We start from the raw sequence: 18,558 nt of genomic DNA, 5'->3' as shown, positions 1-18,558 counted from the left end.
AGTAATATAAGAAAACTTACTTTAAGAAAATCTATTAATGTAATACCGCATTAATAAAGGAAAAGGCTTCAACTTTATCTGTAACATGTTGTTTATTTTTTAAAAAGAAAGGAATCTGGTGTTGTTATGGTGGAATGCTTTCCTTTGTTGGGTCTGAGTGATGGGTATTGGTTACATTGCTTTCCTATATGTTTGAGATCTTATTATATTGTAAAAATTAAGACTATATTAATAAACATAACCTAGGAGTAGCCTAAGAGTCAACTTGGATTCCTTCTGTTCCCTCTCGCCCCACCAAAAAGTGAGAGAATGTACTGATGAGTTAGATCACCAGAATCTGTCTCAGCTCCATCCACTTCTGTCCCTGACCACTGCCCGTACCTAGTCCAGGTCACCACCATCTCATACCTGGACTGCCCCTCTAGCCTCCCAGTTGCTCCTTGCTTCCACTCTTGGCCCCTCGTCCCCAGGAGTAAGCATCCTTACATCAGGCACCAGATTGCACTACTCTGCTACCTACATTCTTCCCATGGCTTTCATCACTCCTAGAATACAATGCAGTGTTTTTCCCAACGTTGCAGTCTAGCTGTGGCCTAGCTCTCCAGCTTCTCTCACCATCAGCGGTGTGCTGGTAAAGGGTTAACAGTTGGCTCAGCTGACCTGAAACCTTGGTTTCTTTATCAAGAGCCATACCAGGAGGGAGAAATGAGAGAAAACCACCCCAAGTGTTTTACGCCCAAGAGCAAACTCTTGATCTTTCCCGATATATCTGGATACCACCGCTCATGTCGAGCCTTGAGTCAGCCACCCAGGGGTCTTTTTGACCCCTTCTTTTTTCTTTTCTGGCCTGTATCTACTTCATCACCAAGCTCAGCTGATTTTCTCTCGACTCCATCAGCTGCTTCTGCTCCGCTCTACCATCACCGCCCTCCTCGTTAAGCCGCCAGCCTTGCTGCGCTCTATCCCTGTACTAGCTTCCCCACCTGTCTTCTCTGTGCAGCCATTTTCAGTCCCCTCCCAGTTTTTCTCCAGACTGCAGCCAAAGTGGTCGTCTTCAAAGCAGGTGTGCCCTCCTGTTGACCCTCACTCTGGGTAACATCTTTACCTCCCTTCTACCTCGGCTCCTCCTGGGAAGCTCTCCCTCCCCCATGACGCCTTCACAGCATGACACACATCCCCTTTGCTGCACTTAACTGAGTTGAAATTTTACATCTACTTGTGTGACTTAAAATGAATGAATTTCCACTAGACTATAAAGTCCACTGCACAGGACCAAGGATTTCTTTTTAATTACCATTTTATTCTTAGCACTTAGCGTGTATGCTCAATCATATCTGACTCTTTACAACCCCATGGACTGCAGCCCTCCAGGCTCCTCTGTACATGGAATTTTTCATGCAAGAATACTGGCGTGGGTTGCCATGTCCTCCTCCAGGGGATCTTCCCGACCCAGGGATCGAACTTGTGTCTCTTGCACTGACAGGTGAATTCTTTACCAGTGAGCCACCAGGGAAGCCCGGTGGCTGTTAGTACCTGGCAGTTTGTAGAGACTTTAAAAACATTTGATTGAATGAATTAATGAATGAAATAAATGCTTACCATGTAGTCTATGCTGTAGTATGGGCAATAGTTATGTGCAGTTAATAAATGACTACTGCTATTGTTATTATTTACCAGACCTCTACCATACAACCATCATGTGGGGGTTCTTAGAACCTAATTGTATTACCATAAAAACAGACTGGTCCAAAGTTGCTTCAACCTGTCTGTTGTTCTTAGTTCCATTTACTCTAGGAGGAGTTTATTTAATAGTCACAATGGGAATGAGAATAGTGGTGGACCAGGGCACGCACAAGCATTCTGGGCAGCACTGAGTCGAAAAGGGGCAGAAATGATACTTTTAGTCCATAGTCAGACAGGAACTATCTGACTGATGGTTATCTGGTCTGTGTGTCAGTTCCAGAAAGGAGCACTTGATAGATAACATTTTCTCCTTCCTAGTATTATCCCAGGCCCTGCCTTCTGCCATCTCCCACTTCAGTTCTGTTTAGGGGCAGCCAGGAGGAGGGCTTTTGCTGTGCTCTTTTCAGGACAACCTTTAAATATTTTACTGACAGATGAAAAACATTTGAATACTTCAGTGAAAATCCTTGAACCTTCATTTACAAAGGACCATGTTTCCAGTTTTGCAGGGATCCAAAAGATCATCTACTCAGATCACCCAGTCTGCTTTTACAGTTGAAGAATTCCAGCCAAGGGAGTTGGTGTTCAGGTGCTCAGTCATATCCGACTCTTGCAACCCCATATACTGCACCATGCCTGGCCTCCCTGTTCCTCACCATCTCTCGGAGCTTGCTCAAACTCATGTCCATTGAGTCAGTGATGCCATCCAACCATCTCGTCCTCTGCCATCCCCTTCTCCTCCTACCTTCAATATTTCCCAGCATCAGGATCTTTTCTAATAAGTCAGCTCTTCACATCAGGTGGCCAAAATATTGAAGCTGCATCATTAGTCCTTCCAGTGAATATTCAGGGTTGATTTCCTTCAGGATTGACTGGTTTGATCTCCTTCCAGTCCAAGGGACTCTCAAGAGTCTTCTCCAACACCACGGTTCAAAAGCATCAATTCTTTGTTATTCAGCCTTCTTTATGGTCCAACTGTCACATCCATACATGACTACTGAAAAAATCATAGCATTGACTATACAGACCTTTGTCGGCAAAGTAATGTGTCTGCTTTTTAATATGCTGTCTAGGTTTGTCATAGCTTTTCTTCCAAGGAGCAAGTGTCTTTTTTTTTTTTTTTTGAGCAAGTATCTTTTAAGGGAGTTGAGGGGACCTTTTCAAGGTCATCCTTTTTTCTGAGCTGACAGCCCCAGGATAAGTACTTAAGTCTTGTTGGAAACAGGCCAGAGTGGAGATAAATACTTAAGACACACCAGATTGCTGTGAATACCAAATTATGTTGCCTTCCCTAATAGAGTGAAGTAAATATCACACCTGCCTCAAAATAATAGGTGGGGAGAACATAATTAATGTTCATAAAATTACATTTAGAAAAGTGGTTCTTAATCAAATGGGTTACAGACCCATTTGATGATGGCTGAATATCTTACCTTCTGGGAAGAATGCTCATGAAAAAGTTCCAGGAAAAAAAAAATCCAGGACTCTCAAGGACCTCTAGCTTTGTGCCCTGACAAAGCCCATCTGTGGACTCCTGACTGACACGCTGGAGAGCCCAGAGGCAGAGGAACGTGTGTGGTGCCACCATGCTCTCAACCCGTTTTGTTGTTTAGTCGCTCAGTCATGTCTGTCTCTTTGTCACCCCATGGACCGTAGCCCACCAGGCTCCTCTGTCCATTGGATTCTCCAGGCAAGAATACTAGAGTGGGTTGCCATTCCCTTCTCCAGGGGATCTTCCTGACCTAGGACTGGAACCCATGTCTCTTGTATTGGTAGGAGGATTCTTTACCATTGAGCCACCAGGGAAGCCCAGGCCTAATAGAATAAAAGTCTCATTGAAAATATCAAACAGTGACATTTGCAGTTTTCCTGTTCAAGTGAAAGAGTGCTAGCATGGCACCCAATCATCCTTGGACACCTCTGATTTAGGTGTGGCCAGGAGGGTTCTCACAGCCCTTCTGAGTTTGGATCTGTTCTGTAAGTTTGCACAACGTCAGGCTAAGGAACTGGCAGGAGAGGCAAAGAATTAAAATCTCCTTAAAGAGTGGTAAAGTCATTTACACATTTGATTATAGCTAAGGGGCCCAGAATGGTTTCTGTGAATTTTGCAAGTCTGAAGTTGAGTATTGGGTTCTGGAATGAAGCTAGAATGAAGTGGATTCCTGTAACGCTTGGCTTCCAACCCAGCTTGTTTGCCTATAAGCCATCATTCAGTCGTAGCAGATGATCGGCCTAGGACAGCTTGCAGCTTGTGCATTATTTGTAAACCCAGAGGGGGAAATTTCATCAGCAATTAAGAAAAAGACATGATTTGAAAGTGAGAATTGCACACCTGTGATCTCCCTAGGTAAAACACGAGCCTGCTGCATGTTAGAGCTTAAGCTGTCAACATTATTCTCTGAAAGCGTGAGGTTTACATACCAAATTATGCAAAACTACCTTTTAAACTAAAGGAAAAAATAAAGGTTACTCACATAACCAGTAGTCTCAATTATAGATGCGATCATTTTAGAACAAATGCTATTATAATTCCTACTTAAAACTCTCAAGCCCAAGGCATTGCCCTTCCCCATCCCCTTTAACATGTTGAGCAGCAGTTGCTAGAACAAAATGCCCATGCACTAAGTGAATTTAACCAGTTTTTGTAATAGAAATTCTCACATTCTGTTTTGCCTTACTAGCATAGGGGCAATGGGGAAGGGTGGGAGGGGCAAGTAATCATGTGTTTTCAACATTTATCCTGGCTTCCCCCCCCCCCCATTTATTTTTAATAGTTGGAGGCTAATTACTTCACAACATCGCAGTGGGTTTTGTCATACATTGACATGAATCAGCCATGGATTTACATGTATTCCCCATCTCAATCCCCCCTCCCACCTCCCTCTCCACCCGATTCCTCTGGGTCTTCCCAGTGCACCAGGCCTGAGCACTTGTCTCATGCATCCCACCTGGGCTTCTTTTTAAGTATTTTGTTTGAATAGTTAAACAATATATTCCTCCCTTGGAACTGAGCAAGGTGGTAGCATTATTGCAGGAAAGGGGACCCCTTCCAGGGCCCGAAACTGGGCTCTTGTCTAACACTCAGAAATGAATTGTCTGAGGAGACACGTGTGCTGACAAAGCAAGAGATTTTATTGGGAAGGGCACCCGGGTGGAGAGCAGTAGGTAAGGGAACCCAGGAGAACTGCTCTGCGTGGCTTGCAATCTCGGGTTTTATGGTGATGAGATTAGTTTCTGGGTTGTCTTTAGCCAATCACGGGGCTTCCCTGATGGCTCAGAGGTTAAAGTCTGCCTGCAGTGCGGGAGACCTGGGTTTGATCCCTGGGTCGGGAAGATCCCCTGGAGAAGGAACTGGCAACCCACTCCAGTATTCTTGCCTGGAGAATCCCATGGACGGAGAAGCCTGGTGGGCTACAATCCACGGGGTCGCAAAGAGTCAGACACGACTGAGCGACTTCACTTTCACTTTCTGACTTAGAGTCCTTCCTTGTTCAGCCAAGATGGATGCTAGAGAGAAGGATTCTGGGAGGTGGTTGGACCTGTGGTGTCTCCTTTTGACCTTTCCCGAACTCTTCCACAGGCTTATTAGTTCTGTGTTCCTCCTGTCGTAAAACAACTTAGGCAAATGGTTACTATGGTGCCTGGCCAGGGTGGAAGGTTTCAATCGGTGTGCTTCCCCTAACAGCATGAACATAGCAATTCTTAATCCAAAGGAAAGAGGACCAAGGGTGGGAGTTAGCTTGGAGGCCTCTGACCTCTGTCCCTTGGAGCATGGGAAAGGGAGCTCCAGGAACGCTTCATGGAGGAGGGAGTATATGAAGGAGGGGTGTTTGCTAAAGGGCATTACAGGTGGAAAGAAGAGTGTGCACACAGGCCCAGAAGTGTGAGAGCAGAGCACGTGCAAGAAATATTAATTCAGGTTTTCTGGGGGGCTAGGGAGGGAGGTATGGGTGGTAAGGCTAGATGTGAGAGGAAGAGCCAGCCCATGGTGAGCCTTGTCTGTCTGCCTGAGGAACTTTGATTTTATCATTGGGCTGGAGAATTCTTGTGTATTTGTTTGTTTGTTTTTGACTTTTTATTTTGTATTGGAGTATAAGCCAGCTAACAATATTGTGACAGTTTCAGGTGAACAGTGAAGGGACTCAGCCATATATATACATGTATCCATTCTCCCCGAAACTCCCCTCCCATCCAGACTGCCACATAACACTGAGTTTCATGTGCTTTACAATAGGTCCTTGATGTTGTCCATTTTAATATAGCAGTGTGTACAGGCCCAGTGGTAAAGAATCTGCCTTCTATGCCGGAGCCACAGGAAACTCGGGTTTGATTCCTGGGTCAGGAAGATCCTCTGGAGAAGGGCATGGCCACCCACTCCACTATTCTTGCCTAGAGAATCCCATGGACAGAGGAGCCTGGTGGGCTAGTCCATGGGGTCACAAAGAGTCGGGCACGACTGAGTGACTAACTTATAACACTTATGATTTATGTCAGAGAGTGTTCTGCCCATGTTTTCCTCTAGGAGTTTTACTGTGTCTGGTTTCGCATTTAGGTGTTTAATCCATTCTGAGCTTATTTTTGTGTATGGTGTTAAAGAATGATCTGATTTCATTCTTTTTATGTGTAGCTGTCCAGTTTTCCCAGCACCATTTGTTGAACATTGTGTAGTCTTGCCTCCTTTGTCATATATTAATTAACCATAGGTGCATGGGTTTATATCTGAGTGTTCTGTACTGTGGGTTGGAGAATTCTGAGCAATGAAGTCTTGAGATTCTAGGTCTTTCTGTGACCTCCCTTTGTGGAGGATGGGTTGGAAGGAACCAGTACTAGAGGCAGAGAGACCAGTAAGGAGCTACTCCAATTTTCGTTTAGGATGGAGGGATTGAAAGGAGGAGTCTATCCTCTCTGTGCCATGTTTGGTGGGTAGATGACAGCATTCATCTCTGCGCCCTCCAGCTAGAAATTGAACTGCATGTTAAATTAAGTAGTTCGAAAAAAAAAATTTTAAGTAGTTCGATGCTACCATCTAGCTTGTGTCTTGTGTATTTTGCGTTAATATTGCTTCAGTCTTAGATATCTTTAATGGCATCAAGTGTTTTTTACAGTATCTAGTTCACCATGGCCATTTAATAAGAATTCATAGTCATATCTGTCAGGATTCTTTCAGATGTAAGTGACACACCCACCTTAAATGGCCTTTAAGCACGAAAGAGAATTTATTGCTCAAATAACTGAAAAGTCCAAGGGACTGTGCTAGATTCAGGCATGGCTGGATTCAGGAGCTCAAATAATCAAGTATATCTCTTTGCCTTACTTGACCCCATTTGACTCAGAGTGGCCTTTATTCTCTGGCAGGCTCTCCTAAGTGGTCAGGTCTCAGGTCTCTCAGAGGTGGTCCCTTGGCAGCTCCAGATTTATCCTTTCAGATTGGTGCTGTCTGCAGAAAGAACTGTTTCTATAATGGCCCCAGAGAAGGTCCTGACTTGACCATGGCTCTCAGTTGGTCCAGTTTAGGTCATGAGCACATCCCTGAATTGTGCCTAGATTGGCCAAACTGGGTCACATGTCCTTCCCTGCAGCCGGGGTCATGGCCAGGGGGCAAGCAATGATGGGATCAGCACCTCCCCCCACCCCCAGAACCAGACAGTCATAGCAGGGAAAATTATAGGCCATTACCAGAAAAAGGAGGAACAGGTACTAGACAGGCAGAGGCTACAGTGTTTCCATTAGAACAGGAATAAGTATGGGGCCTGAGGGGACACAAACCCATGCTCTCCAATCTGCTTTGAACCTTCCTTTTTATACAAAAAGAAACCAGAGATCACAGAAGTTAAGTAATTTGCCCAAGATCGCATAGCTAGACACTGTTTTGTACTCCCACCAACAATGCCTGAGGATTCAAGTGGCTCTATGTCCCTGTCAACACTTAGTATTGACATTATTTTTTCTAATATTTTAGATTTTTATTACTGCAGTATACTTGATTTACAATGTTGTGTTTCTGGTATAAGCAAAGTGATTATTATATACTTTTCCATTATGGTCTATTATAGGATACTGCATATAGTTTCCTGTGCTACACAGCAGGACCTTGTCATTTATCTATTTTATATATACCAGTTTGTATCTGCTAATCCCAAATTCCTAATTTATCCATCCTTATTTTCTTTCCCCTCTGGTAACCATAAATTAGTTTTCTATGTCTGTGAGTCTATTTCTGTTCTGTAAATAAGTTCATTTGTATCATGTTTCAGATTCTACATATAAGTGGTATATGTTATTTATCTTTGACTGACTTACTTCACTTAGTATGATAATCGCTAGTTGCATCCATGTTGCTGAAAAGGGCATTATTTCATACTTTTTTAATGGCTGAGTAGTATTCCATTGTGTGTTTATGTAGTGTGTGTGTGTGTGTGTGTGTATACCACATTTTCTCTATCCATTCATCTCAGTTCAGCTCAGTTGCTCAGTCATGTCTGACTCTTTGCGACCCCATGGACTGCAGCATGCCAGGCCTCCCTGTCCATCACTAGCTCCCGGAGTCCACCCAAACCCATGTCCATTGAGTCGGTGATGCCATCCAACCATCTCATCCTCTGTCATCCCCTTCTCCTCCTGCCCTCAATCTTTTCTCAACATCAGGGTCGTTTCCAATGAATCAGCTCTTCGCATCAGGTGACCGAAGTATTGGAGTTTCAGCTTCAACATCAGTCCTTCCAATGAACACCCAGGACTGATCTCCTTTAGGATGGACTGGCTCGATCTCCTTGCAGTCCAAAGGACTCTCAAGAGTCTTTTCCAACACCACAGTTCAAAAGCATCAATTCTTCGTTGCTCAGCTTTCTTTATAGTCCAACTCTTATATCTGTACATGACCACTGGAAAAACTATGACCTTGACTAGACGGACCTTTGCTGACAAAGTAATGTCTGTGTTTTTTAATATGCTATCTAGGTTGGTCATAACTTCCCTTCCAAGGAGTAAGCATCTTTTATCTAATGGTGGACATTTAGGTTGAGTTCATGTCTTAGCTATTGTAAATAATGTTGCTGTGAACATTAGGGTGCATGTACCTTTTCAAACTCTAGTATTCTCTGGGTATATGCTCAGGAATGGGATTACTGGATCATTTGGTAACTGTATTTCAACTTTTTAGGGACTCTCCATACTGTTTGCTGTAGTGACTACACCAGTCCACATTCCACCAACAGTGTAGGATAGTTCCCATTTCTCCACATCCTTTCCAGCATTTGTCGTTTGTAGACATTTTAGTGGTGGCCATTCTGATTGGTGTGAGGTAATACCTCATCACAGTTTAGATTTTGCATTTCTCTAATAGGTAGCAATGTTGAGTATCTTTTCATGTGCCTATTGATCATCTGTATGTCTTCTTTGGTTAGGTCTTCTGCCCATTTTTTAAAAAATTTTGTTTAGTTTTCTGTTATTGAGTTGTATGAGCTGTTTGTATATTTTAGAAATTAAACCCTTGTTGGTTGCACCATTTGCAGATATTGTCTCCCATTGCATTGGTTGTCTTTTGTTTGTTTTCCTTTACTATGCAAAAGCTTTTAAGTTTGATACGGTTCTGTTTGTTTTTACTTTTATTTCTGTTACCTTGGGAGAGTGACCTAAGAAAACATTGCAACAATTTATGTCACTGAATGTTTTGCCTATGTTCTCTTCTAGGAGTTTGATATCACATCTATGTTGAAGTCTTTAGGACATTTGAATGTATTTATTTATTTTTTAATAAATTATTTTAATTGGAGGCTAATAACTTCACAATATTGTGGTTTTTGCTGTACATCGACATGTATCAGCCACAGGTGTACATGTATCCCACCATTCTGAACCCCTCTCCCACCTCCCTCCCCACCCCATCCCTCTGGATTGTCCCAGAGCACCAGTTTTGAGTGCCCTGCCTCATGCATCGAACTTGAACTGGTCATCTATTTTACATATGGTAATAAACATGTTTCAATACTATTCTTTCAAATCATCCCACCCTCGCCTTCTTCCACATACTCAAAAAGTCTGTTCTTTACATCTGTGTCTCTTGCTGTCTTGCATGTAGGGTCATCATTACTGTCTTTCTAAATTCCATACATGTGTGTTAATATACTATATTGGTGTTTCTCTTTCTGGCTTACTTCACTCTGTATAATAGGCTGATAGGCTCCAGTTTCATCCACCTCATTAGGACTGACTCAAATGTGTTCTTTTTTATAGCTGAATATTATTCCATTGTGTATATGCACCACAGCTTCCTGATCCATTCGTCTGCTGATGGACATCTAGGTTGCTTCCGTGTCCTAGCTATTGTAAACAGTGCTGCAGTGAACATTGGGGTACACGTGTCTCTTTCAATTCTGGTTTCCTCGGTGTGTATGCCCAGCAGTGGGATTGCTGGGTCATATGGCAGTTCTATTTCCAGTTTTTTAAGGAATCTCCACACTGTTCTCCATAGTGGCTGTACTAGTTTGCATTCCCACCAACAGTGTAAGAGGGTTCCCTTTTCTCCACACCCTCTCCAGCATTTATTGCTTGTAGACTTTTGGATAGCAGCCATTCTGACTGGCGTGTAGTGGTACCTCATTGTGATTTTGATTTGCACTTCTCTGATAATGAGTGATGTTGAGCATCTTTTCATGTGTTTGTTAGCCATCTGTATGTCTTCTTTGGAGAAATGTCTGTTTAGTTTTTGACCCATTTTTTGATTGGTTTGTTTATTTTTCTGGTATTGAGCTGCATGAGCTACTTGTATATTTTGGCAATTAATTCTTTGTCAGTTGCTTTGCTCGCTATTATTTTCTCCCATTCTGAAGGCTGCCTTTTCACCTTGCCTGTAGTTTGGCCATTTAACAATATTAATTCTTCCAATCCAAGAACATGTGATACCCTTCCATGTATTTAAATCATCTTCCATTTCCTTTATCAATGTTTTATAGTTCTGGGCATGTAAATTTTTCACCTCCTTGGTTAGGTTTATTCGTAGGTATTTTTTTTTGTGATTTTAAGAGAGATTGTTTTTTACTTTCCATTTGTGATATTTCATTGCTAGTGTAAAGAAATGCAACATATTTCTGTATGTTAATCTTGTATCCTGCTATCTTGCTGAAATTGTTTATTCTGGTAGTTTTTGTGTGGAGTCTTAAGGGTTATATGTGTATATATATATATATAATCATGTCATCTGCATATAATGACAATTTTATCTCTTCTCTTCCAATTTGGATATTTTTAGTTCTCTTTCTTGTCTGATTTCTGTGGTTAGGATTTCTAGTACTATGTTGAATAGAGTGGGCATGCTTGTCTTCTACCAGATTTTAACAAGGCTTTCAGCTTTTCACCATTTTTATGTTGGCTTTGGTCTTGTCATCAATAGCTTTTATTGTGTTGAGATGTTCCCTCCATATCCACTTTGGTAAGAGTGTTTAACTTGAATGGCTGTTGAATTTTGTCAAATGCTTTTTTGGCATCTATTGAGATGATCATGTGGTTTGGCATTATTATTTTTTTTTCTTTTTTTATTAGTTGGAGGCTAATTACTTCACAACATTTCAGTGGGTTTTGTCATACATTGATATGAATCAGCCATAGAGTTACACGTATTCCCCATCCCGATCCCCACTCCCACCTCCCTCTCCACCCGATTCGTCTGGGTCTTCCCAGTGCACCAGGCCCAAGCACTTGTCTCATGCATCCCACCTGGACTGGTGATCTGTTTCACCATGCCCATCAGCAGACGAATGGATAAGGAAGCTGTGGTACATATACACCATGGAATATTACTCAGCCGTTAAAAAGAATTCATTTGAATCAGTTCTAATGAGATGGATGAAACTGGAGCCCATTATACAGAGTGAAGTAAGCCAGAAAGATAAAGAACATTACAGCATACTAACACATATATATGGTTTGGCATTATTTTCTTTTTTCTTTTAGCCATTCAGTAGGTGTGTAGTGATATCTCCCAGTTGTTTTAATTTGAATTTCCTTAACAGCTAATGTTGGCCTTCTTTTTATTGCTTCTTTTCTTTATGTATCTGTATATATTCTTTGGTGAAGTGTCTATTCAAGGTTTTTTTTTAAACCAGTTTTTCAATAGTTGTTTTCTTACTATTGAGTTTTGAGTGTTCTTTCCTTTTTTTTTGAGAGGGAGAGAGTTCTTTCTATATTCTATATTCTTGTTGAGTAAGTGGCATGCAAATAGTTTCTCCCAGTCTATAGTTTGTCTTTTTATCTCTCAAATGTCTTTCACAGAGCAAAAGTTTTTAATTTTGAAAGAGTTAAGAGTTCAGTTTATCAACTTTTCTTCTATACATGGTACTTTTCGTATCATGACTTATTCTACCTAATTGTAAGTCCTGAAGATTTTTCTTCTGTGTTTTTCTTTTAAAGTTTAATAAGTGTACATTTTACATTTAGATCTGTGATCCATTTCGAGTTAACTTTGTGTAAGAGGTGAGATTTAGATTGAGGTTCATTTTCTTGCATGTGGATGTTTGAATGTTCCAGTATACTTTGTGTTTAGACCTTTGTCATATTTGTATGCATCTACTTCCAGTGTCTATTCTGTCCTAGTCACTGTGTGTGTATCCCTTTGCCTCTTGTCTAGGTCCATACAGATGTAGGATTATTATGTCTTCAGAGTGAACTGACTCTTTCATTATTATGTAACATCCCTCTATATCCCTGGTCATTTTCTTTGCTGTGATGTCTGCTTTGTCTGACATTAATGTCTCAATTCTTTCCCCCTCTTCTAGCTACTTTAAAGAGTGAAGTGAAGTGAAAGTTACTCAGTCGTGTCTGACTCTTTGTGACCCCATGGACTATTATAGACCATGGAATTCTCCAGGCCAGAATACTGGAGTGGGTAGCCTTTCCCTTCTCCAGAGTATCTTCCCAACCCAGGGATCAAGCCCAGGTCTCCCACATTGCAGACAGACTCTTTACCAGCTGAGCCCCAAGGGAAGCCCCAAACCCTAAAGAGTAGAGTTTCAGTTTATTACTTTAACACTTTTTCATAAGTCCAAAAGCAAAAGGCCAGTAATTTATTACCATATTAATCTCTGAGCACTTTAGATTCAGTAATTGGTGAGCTGTGGAAGACAGAAGAGTTTCCTGTGCTTCATAGCTGGCAGGTGAGGGCATCAAGACAGCATAGTTGTTCAGTTATCTGCTTCTCATCTCTGGGAGAGGCTTCCAACATCCCTATCCTGTTGAACTTAGGAATGGTCATGTGACTTGCATTCATCACTGAGATGAGAGAGGAGGCGGTATGTGTCAGTTCTGGTGAACACCTTATAAGAGGCAGCTCATAGGTCACTGTGTCTTTCTTCTCTGCTATGAGATGGGCAGTGTTGTGGGGCTTAGCCTGGTTCCTAGCGGCAGGATAGCACAGAGCAGAACCACAGGTGGACATGGATGGACACAAGGCATGGATGAGAAAGACAAGCCAATATTTTATTCTTGTTTGTGACTGCAGTATAGGGGTCAAGCCCTGGGCCCAACCCATTCTAGGCCTCAGGGCCCTTCCTTTTTTTTCTTCTTTGATAAATAGGAGTCAGGAATAGCACTTCCCCTAAATAGAAATGAAAAAATATTGGAGAGGGGCCTACAAATGACTGGATTTGAAAGACAAGCTGTCCACTTGTTCGCCCTTTGCTTTTGCTGAAAGCACAGTTTATGTTTGGCTCATCTGTGTTGGTCCACCTCTTCTACAGTTAAGGGATGTTATTGTCAGTTCTCCTGCAGGAAGAGTGCTAAGTCTCAGCACAGGTTTGTGCTACTGCACTGGGACACTACCATTGACTCTCTGCAGCTCTCCTTGTAGCTTCTCCCTCCTCTTCCTTAACGGTGCTCCCATTCTTGAGCACTCTGCCCACATGACCTAATTATCTCCCAAAGTCCCCACTTGCAAATACTGTCACACTGGGAATTAGATTTCAACATATTAATCTTGGGGAGACCAGTCTTTCAGTTCCTAATAGTAAGTACTCCTTTTGCTGAGTGCAGCAGTACCCTAATGTAACATGGCTTATATGTGCAGTTTTGAATGCGGGGATCCCCTGAAACACCCCAACTGCTTCTCTGTAGTGGAATGAGGCTCACACAGTCTAGTTCCACTTTAGCAGTTAAACTCAAACTAAAGAATCAAAGAGGTGACTTTCAAGTAATGGGACAGTGGCATTTCATAATCCAAACCACACTTGGCACTCTGTGTAGGTGGTCACTGCTGTGTCATTGGAAGGCTGTTTGTCTCAGAACTGACTCATGGTTGACAGGTACGCCAGGGAGGGGCCAAGTTCTTTCTCTGAATCTCCTGATGGCCCCAGAACAGATAAAAATGTTATGATATGCCTTGTTTGTGCTAGTAATACTATTGGGAAAAGACTTGTACCTTCCTTTAGCCATTCCTACAGTTCACTTCTGGTTGATTTTTTATATTATTGGTTTATAGTTGTTGGCTGTAAAACAGTGTCAATACATGGAATGCTGCTTTCCCTAAAGGAGTCTCAGTTGTGTTTTAGATGTTTTTGAAGAGGGCATAGATTAGTTAAAAGAGAAAGTCAAATATTTAATTCCTTAGGTGGGACTATCTGAAACTATGCCAAAATTTTTTTACCTAGTTACCTTGGCATTCACTTTGAAAGTACTCAACAGAGTTGTTTTTTTTTTCCTTGCTTTTTTGATTTCATTTGTTTTGATTTTGGCTGTGCTGGGTCTTCGTTGCAGCACACTGGCTCTTTGTTGTACCACATGGGCATTTTTTCTAGTTGCAGAATGACTGGGCTTCTCTGGTTATAGCGCATGGGCTTCTCTTGTTGCAGAGTACAGGCTCTAGAGCATGAGGACTTCTCTAGTTGCGGCATGCAGAGTTAATTGCCCTGTGGGCATGTGGGATCTGGTTCCCTGACCAGGGATCAAACCTGTGTCCCCTGCATTGGAAGGCGGATGCTTAACCACTGGACCACCAGGGAAGTCCCCCAACAGAGTTTTTTTTAATGAGCCCTTTTGTAAATAATTTAGGAGACTTTTGAGTAATATTTTAAGCTGGCAAGGTTTCAATTGCTATGATGTATTTTATTAGATATATATTTCTTTGCATAATTTCAGGAAAAGTCAACAGAGGCTTTATATTTATGTGACTCTTCTCCTATCTTATCAATTTTATTTCTAGGCACAGAGTTTATTGGACTAGATTCTAAAAAAAATAGCTTTATTGAGATATAATTTACTTACCATACAATTTATCTAGCATGTATAATTTAATGATTTTTTAGCATATTCACAGAGTTGTACATCATCACCACAGTCAATTTTAGAACATTTTCATCACCCCCCCAAAAGGAAAAATACCTGTTAGCAGTCACTCACTCACTCCCTATTTCCTCCTACCCACTCCTACCTGCAGCCCTAGACAACTATTCATCTACTTTCTATCTCTATAGATTTTCTATTCTGGGCATTCTGTACAATTGAAATCATACAGTATGTAGACTTGTAACTGTCTTCTTTTACTTAGCATAATATTTTCAAGGTTCATCCATGCTGTAGCCTGTATTAGTACTTCATTCCTTTTTATTCCTGAATATTTCAGGAATAATATTGTTTGGATCATGTTTTGTTTATCCATTCATCAGTTGATGGATACTTGGGTTCTTTCCTTTTTGGGGCTATCATGAATAATGCTGTTATGAACATTTGTGTACACTTTTTTTTGTGAAGGTCTGGCTTTTCAGTGACTCAGCTGCCCTTTTAAATACTGGCGATATCATAGCTCCATAGGACCCACCCCGCCCCCCCCATGGCCTCTTGCTCGGTGCCTCCTTTTTAAGGCAGGCAGTTTCCCCAGGCATACAGAGCTGGAGTGGTGGAGTGGGGCTCCTTGCTCTCATGTTCAGTACTTTACCAATTGGGGTGGAAACACCACAGAAGAGGAAGAATTAATTCCATACCACACAGATTTGTAAAAGCCTTGTAGGCTTTTTCTGTCTGCTGTTTCTTCTGTTTGTCACTTACAACAGTATGGTCTCATCTGAAAGCAAAACAACAAGTACTACAAGTTAAAAGATGCCTTAGAGATTTTTTTTAGTCTAATATCCTCATTATGCAGAAAACCAAAACCTAGAAAAGTGATGTCACTGCTCACCCAAGATCACACTGGTAGCAGGGCAAAGATTGGAACTCTGGGCTCTTCACTTCTTGTCCCAGTCCTCATTGTGCCCTGCTTGGGGTGAGAGTTCCTGGCCCAGGTGCTGGGTGAAAGGTGGTGCTATCATTTCGTGTCTCTTCTCTGATAGAATCCCGTCACGGGGCTGCTGTCAGCCAGTCATGAGCAGAAGGACGCCTGGGTACGGGATAACATCTACAGCATCCTGGCCGTGTGGGGCCTGGGCATGGCCTACCGCAAGAACGCTGACCGCGACGAGGACAAGGCCAAGGCCTACGAGCTGGAGCAAGTAAGGCTGACTGGCACCTCTGGCCTGGTGCTCAGCACCTTTTCCTTGGACTGAAAAGCCTACAAGGAAGTAACTGTGTGCAAAACAGCCTGGTGCAGATGTCGGCTCCGTTTCTGTTATAGGATATTTGGGGGAGACACTTTAGTCTCTCAACCTCTCATGTCTCTCCTTTTGAGATTTTTTTTCCCTCCATAAAAAAACAACAGTCACACTGAGTAGACATCCAAATTTCTAACTAACTACATTTCTCTCACACATGTTCTGTCAGTTTTATACATAACTCATGTATGAGATGTCATTATAAACTAACATGATTGTTTTTAAAACAGCATACTCGAACTCCACATTCCAAAATGTATGCTCTGTGGAGTCCTCATGTTGAAAGGATATTTATTCAAATAGTATTGCCACTACTTAAAACAGTTTTGCAAAATGCCTTTCTAGTTTGAGTCATTCCAAAGCAGTCTTATTAATTTGCAGTACCCTTTAATTTTGAACCACACTGGTATTGTCAAGTTTTCATACCCGCGTTATCATATGGCACAATGAAGTCCTTTATTGTTTTCCAAAATCAGAAACCAACATACCTACCAAAGCAAAGACTTGCCATCACTAACTATGTAAGAAAATAATCTGTCCCTGAGCACAGAGGTATTTTCAGAGTGTTCTGAGTGACAGCGTTGAAGTAAGGAGTGAAGGAAAGTTACATGGCTCAAAATAGCCTGCAGTTAAAACTCCCCTCCGGGTCCTCCCCACCATTCTATGCAAAATAAAGAACTCTCTCACAGGAAGAAAAAAATGGACATTAAGGTTGATTACGCTCAGCTCCCAGCAGGTCCAGCCTCTGGCGGATCTCCAGAATTCCTTGCCCCAGCCGTTTAAGAGATAATTACTCCGAACAGTCTTGGAGAAGAACAGGCCCCCTTAAGACAGTAGATTTCCACATATATGCCTATATATACTTACTCTTTTCTTGGGTTAGGGCAGCAGGTCACTAATCTGACTGCTGCCCCTTCTCACCTCATTAAAGGTGATCTGTTCCTTAAAGTGCCGGTCTCCATTTTCCAAACCTCACCTTATCTAACTCCCTTACCCTACAAGGAGCATTGATGTGTAGAAGTATCATTCTTTTGGCATGAGAGCCTGTGGGATTTGTCTTTGATTGGCACACTGCTTATTGACCCACACAGCCAGTGGGTCATCAGTTCCAGGGAGAATCCTTGTGGCCCAATCGTAAACCAAGTGGGCCTGAGTGGCAGGCGGCCTTGTCAGCAGTGGGGAAGCTGAGAGAGGAAGCCTGTGTGATCAGGGAAAGGGCCATTTGAATTTGACCAGGCGTGCTGAGCCTGAGGTGAGATCGCCTAGTCTTGGCGCTTGGGGGTAGGATTTAACATGTGCACAGCAAGCATTGAATGCTCCTCCAAGAACGTGGATGGCAGTTACATAAGTGAATCATTCATATAACAGTGTAATAATTTGATATTCATGTTTTCCAAATTTTCTCTCCTCCTGACATAAAATCCAAGTAAAGCCATGCTTAGTTATTCTCTCTCTCTCTCACATACACACTGACGCGCGCACACACACACCCCACTACCTCTCTTCTGTAAGCAATTTCTGATCTGGGTTAGAGTTGACTAGATTTGCCGCTCTATGACACAATAGAGAGGCACAAACAGACCACATTGTTTGATTTGTTGAGTGTGGTTAATAACTACAGGAGACGTCTCCCTTGATTATGGAAAATAACACTGGATCTTCCAATGATCCTCGACATGGACACTATTCCCTTTGGGGCTTAGGCAGTACAACTGCTCATTGTGTGAGACTGTCCCATGCATTGCAGGACATGTAGCATCCTTAGTTCTTACTTACTAAATGCCTACAGCTCCCATCCCCATCAAGGAGACAATAAAAATGCCTCCACCCCCATATTTCTAAATGCTCCCCCACCCCCAGGGAATGCTCATGTCACCCCCAGTTGGGAACCACTGGGCCTCTTCATAATGGAAAATAACCTTATTTGAGGGGAAGTCAATTGGCAAATGTTTGTGCTACACACTGGAGGAAATGTTAATTTTGACAGTGTTAATTATACCTTTTAATTATAAGGTAATATTTTCTGCATCAAAAGAGTTTATGACATAAAGTGAGATTATACTCTAGAATCCTAGGATTTTAGAGAAGGAAGAATCTGAAGGGTGATCCATTTCAGACTTTTCTCCCATAATTATCTTTGGTGTCCCTTCAGTACGTTTTAGCCTGCAAACCACATTCATTGTGTAAGAGAGGAGATGCTAATGGCCCCGGGAGGGAACTTCTTTCAGCCTGCCTACTTTGACCTAAAAACACCCCATTCTCTAGCCACTTGTGAAGTCTTTTTCTAGTGGATTTAATAAGACGTATG

General features: G+C 42.1%; 1 protein-coding gene across 4 annotated transcripts in view; it reads left to right on the top strand.

Annotated features, from left to right (window-relative positions):
* The window catches only part of PHKA2 (phosphorylase kinase regulatory subunit alpha 2), a 97,653-nt gene that overhangs the window by 11,108 nt on the left and 67,987 nt on the right, over nt 1–18,558 (top strand). For all 4 annotated transcript variants that reach the window (XM_065915363.1, XM_065915362.1, XM_065915361.1 and 1 more), the window contains exon 3: nt 15,993–16,151. In XM_065915363.1, the coding sequence (XP_065771435.1) occupies nt 15,993–16,151 (159 nt within the window). The remainder of the gene's footprint in view (nt 1–15,992; nt 16,152–18,558) is intronic.

This window comes from Muntiacus reevesi, chromosome X (genome assembly GCF_963930625.1).
Source record: "Muntiacus reevesi chromosome X, mMunRee1.1, whole genome shotgun sequence".
NCBI lineage: Eukaryota > Metazoa > Chordata > Mammalia > Artiodactyla > Cervidae > Muntiacus > Muntiacus reevesi.
Note: the sequence above shows the minus strand (reverse complement) of the source record. Positions and strands in the feature narration are given on the sequence as shown.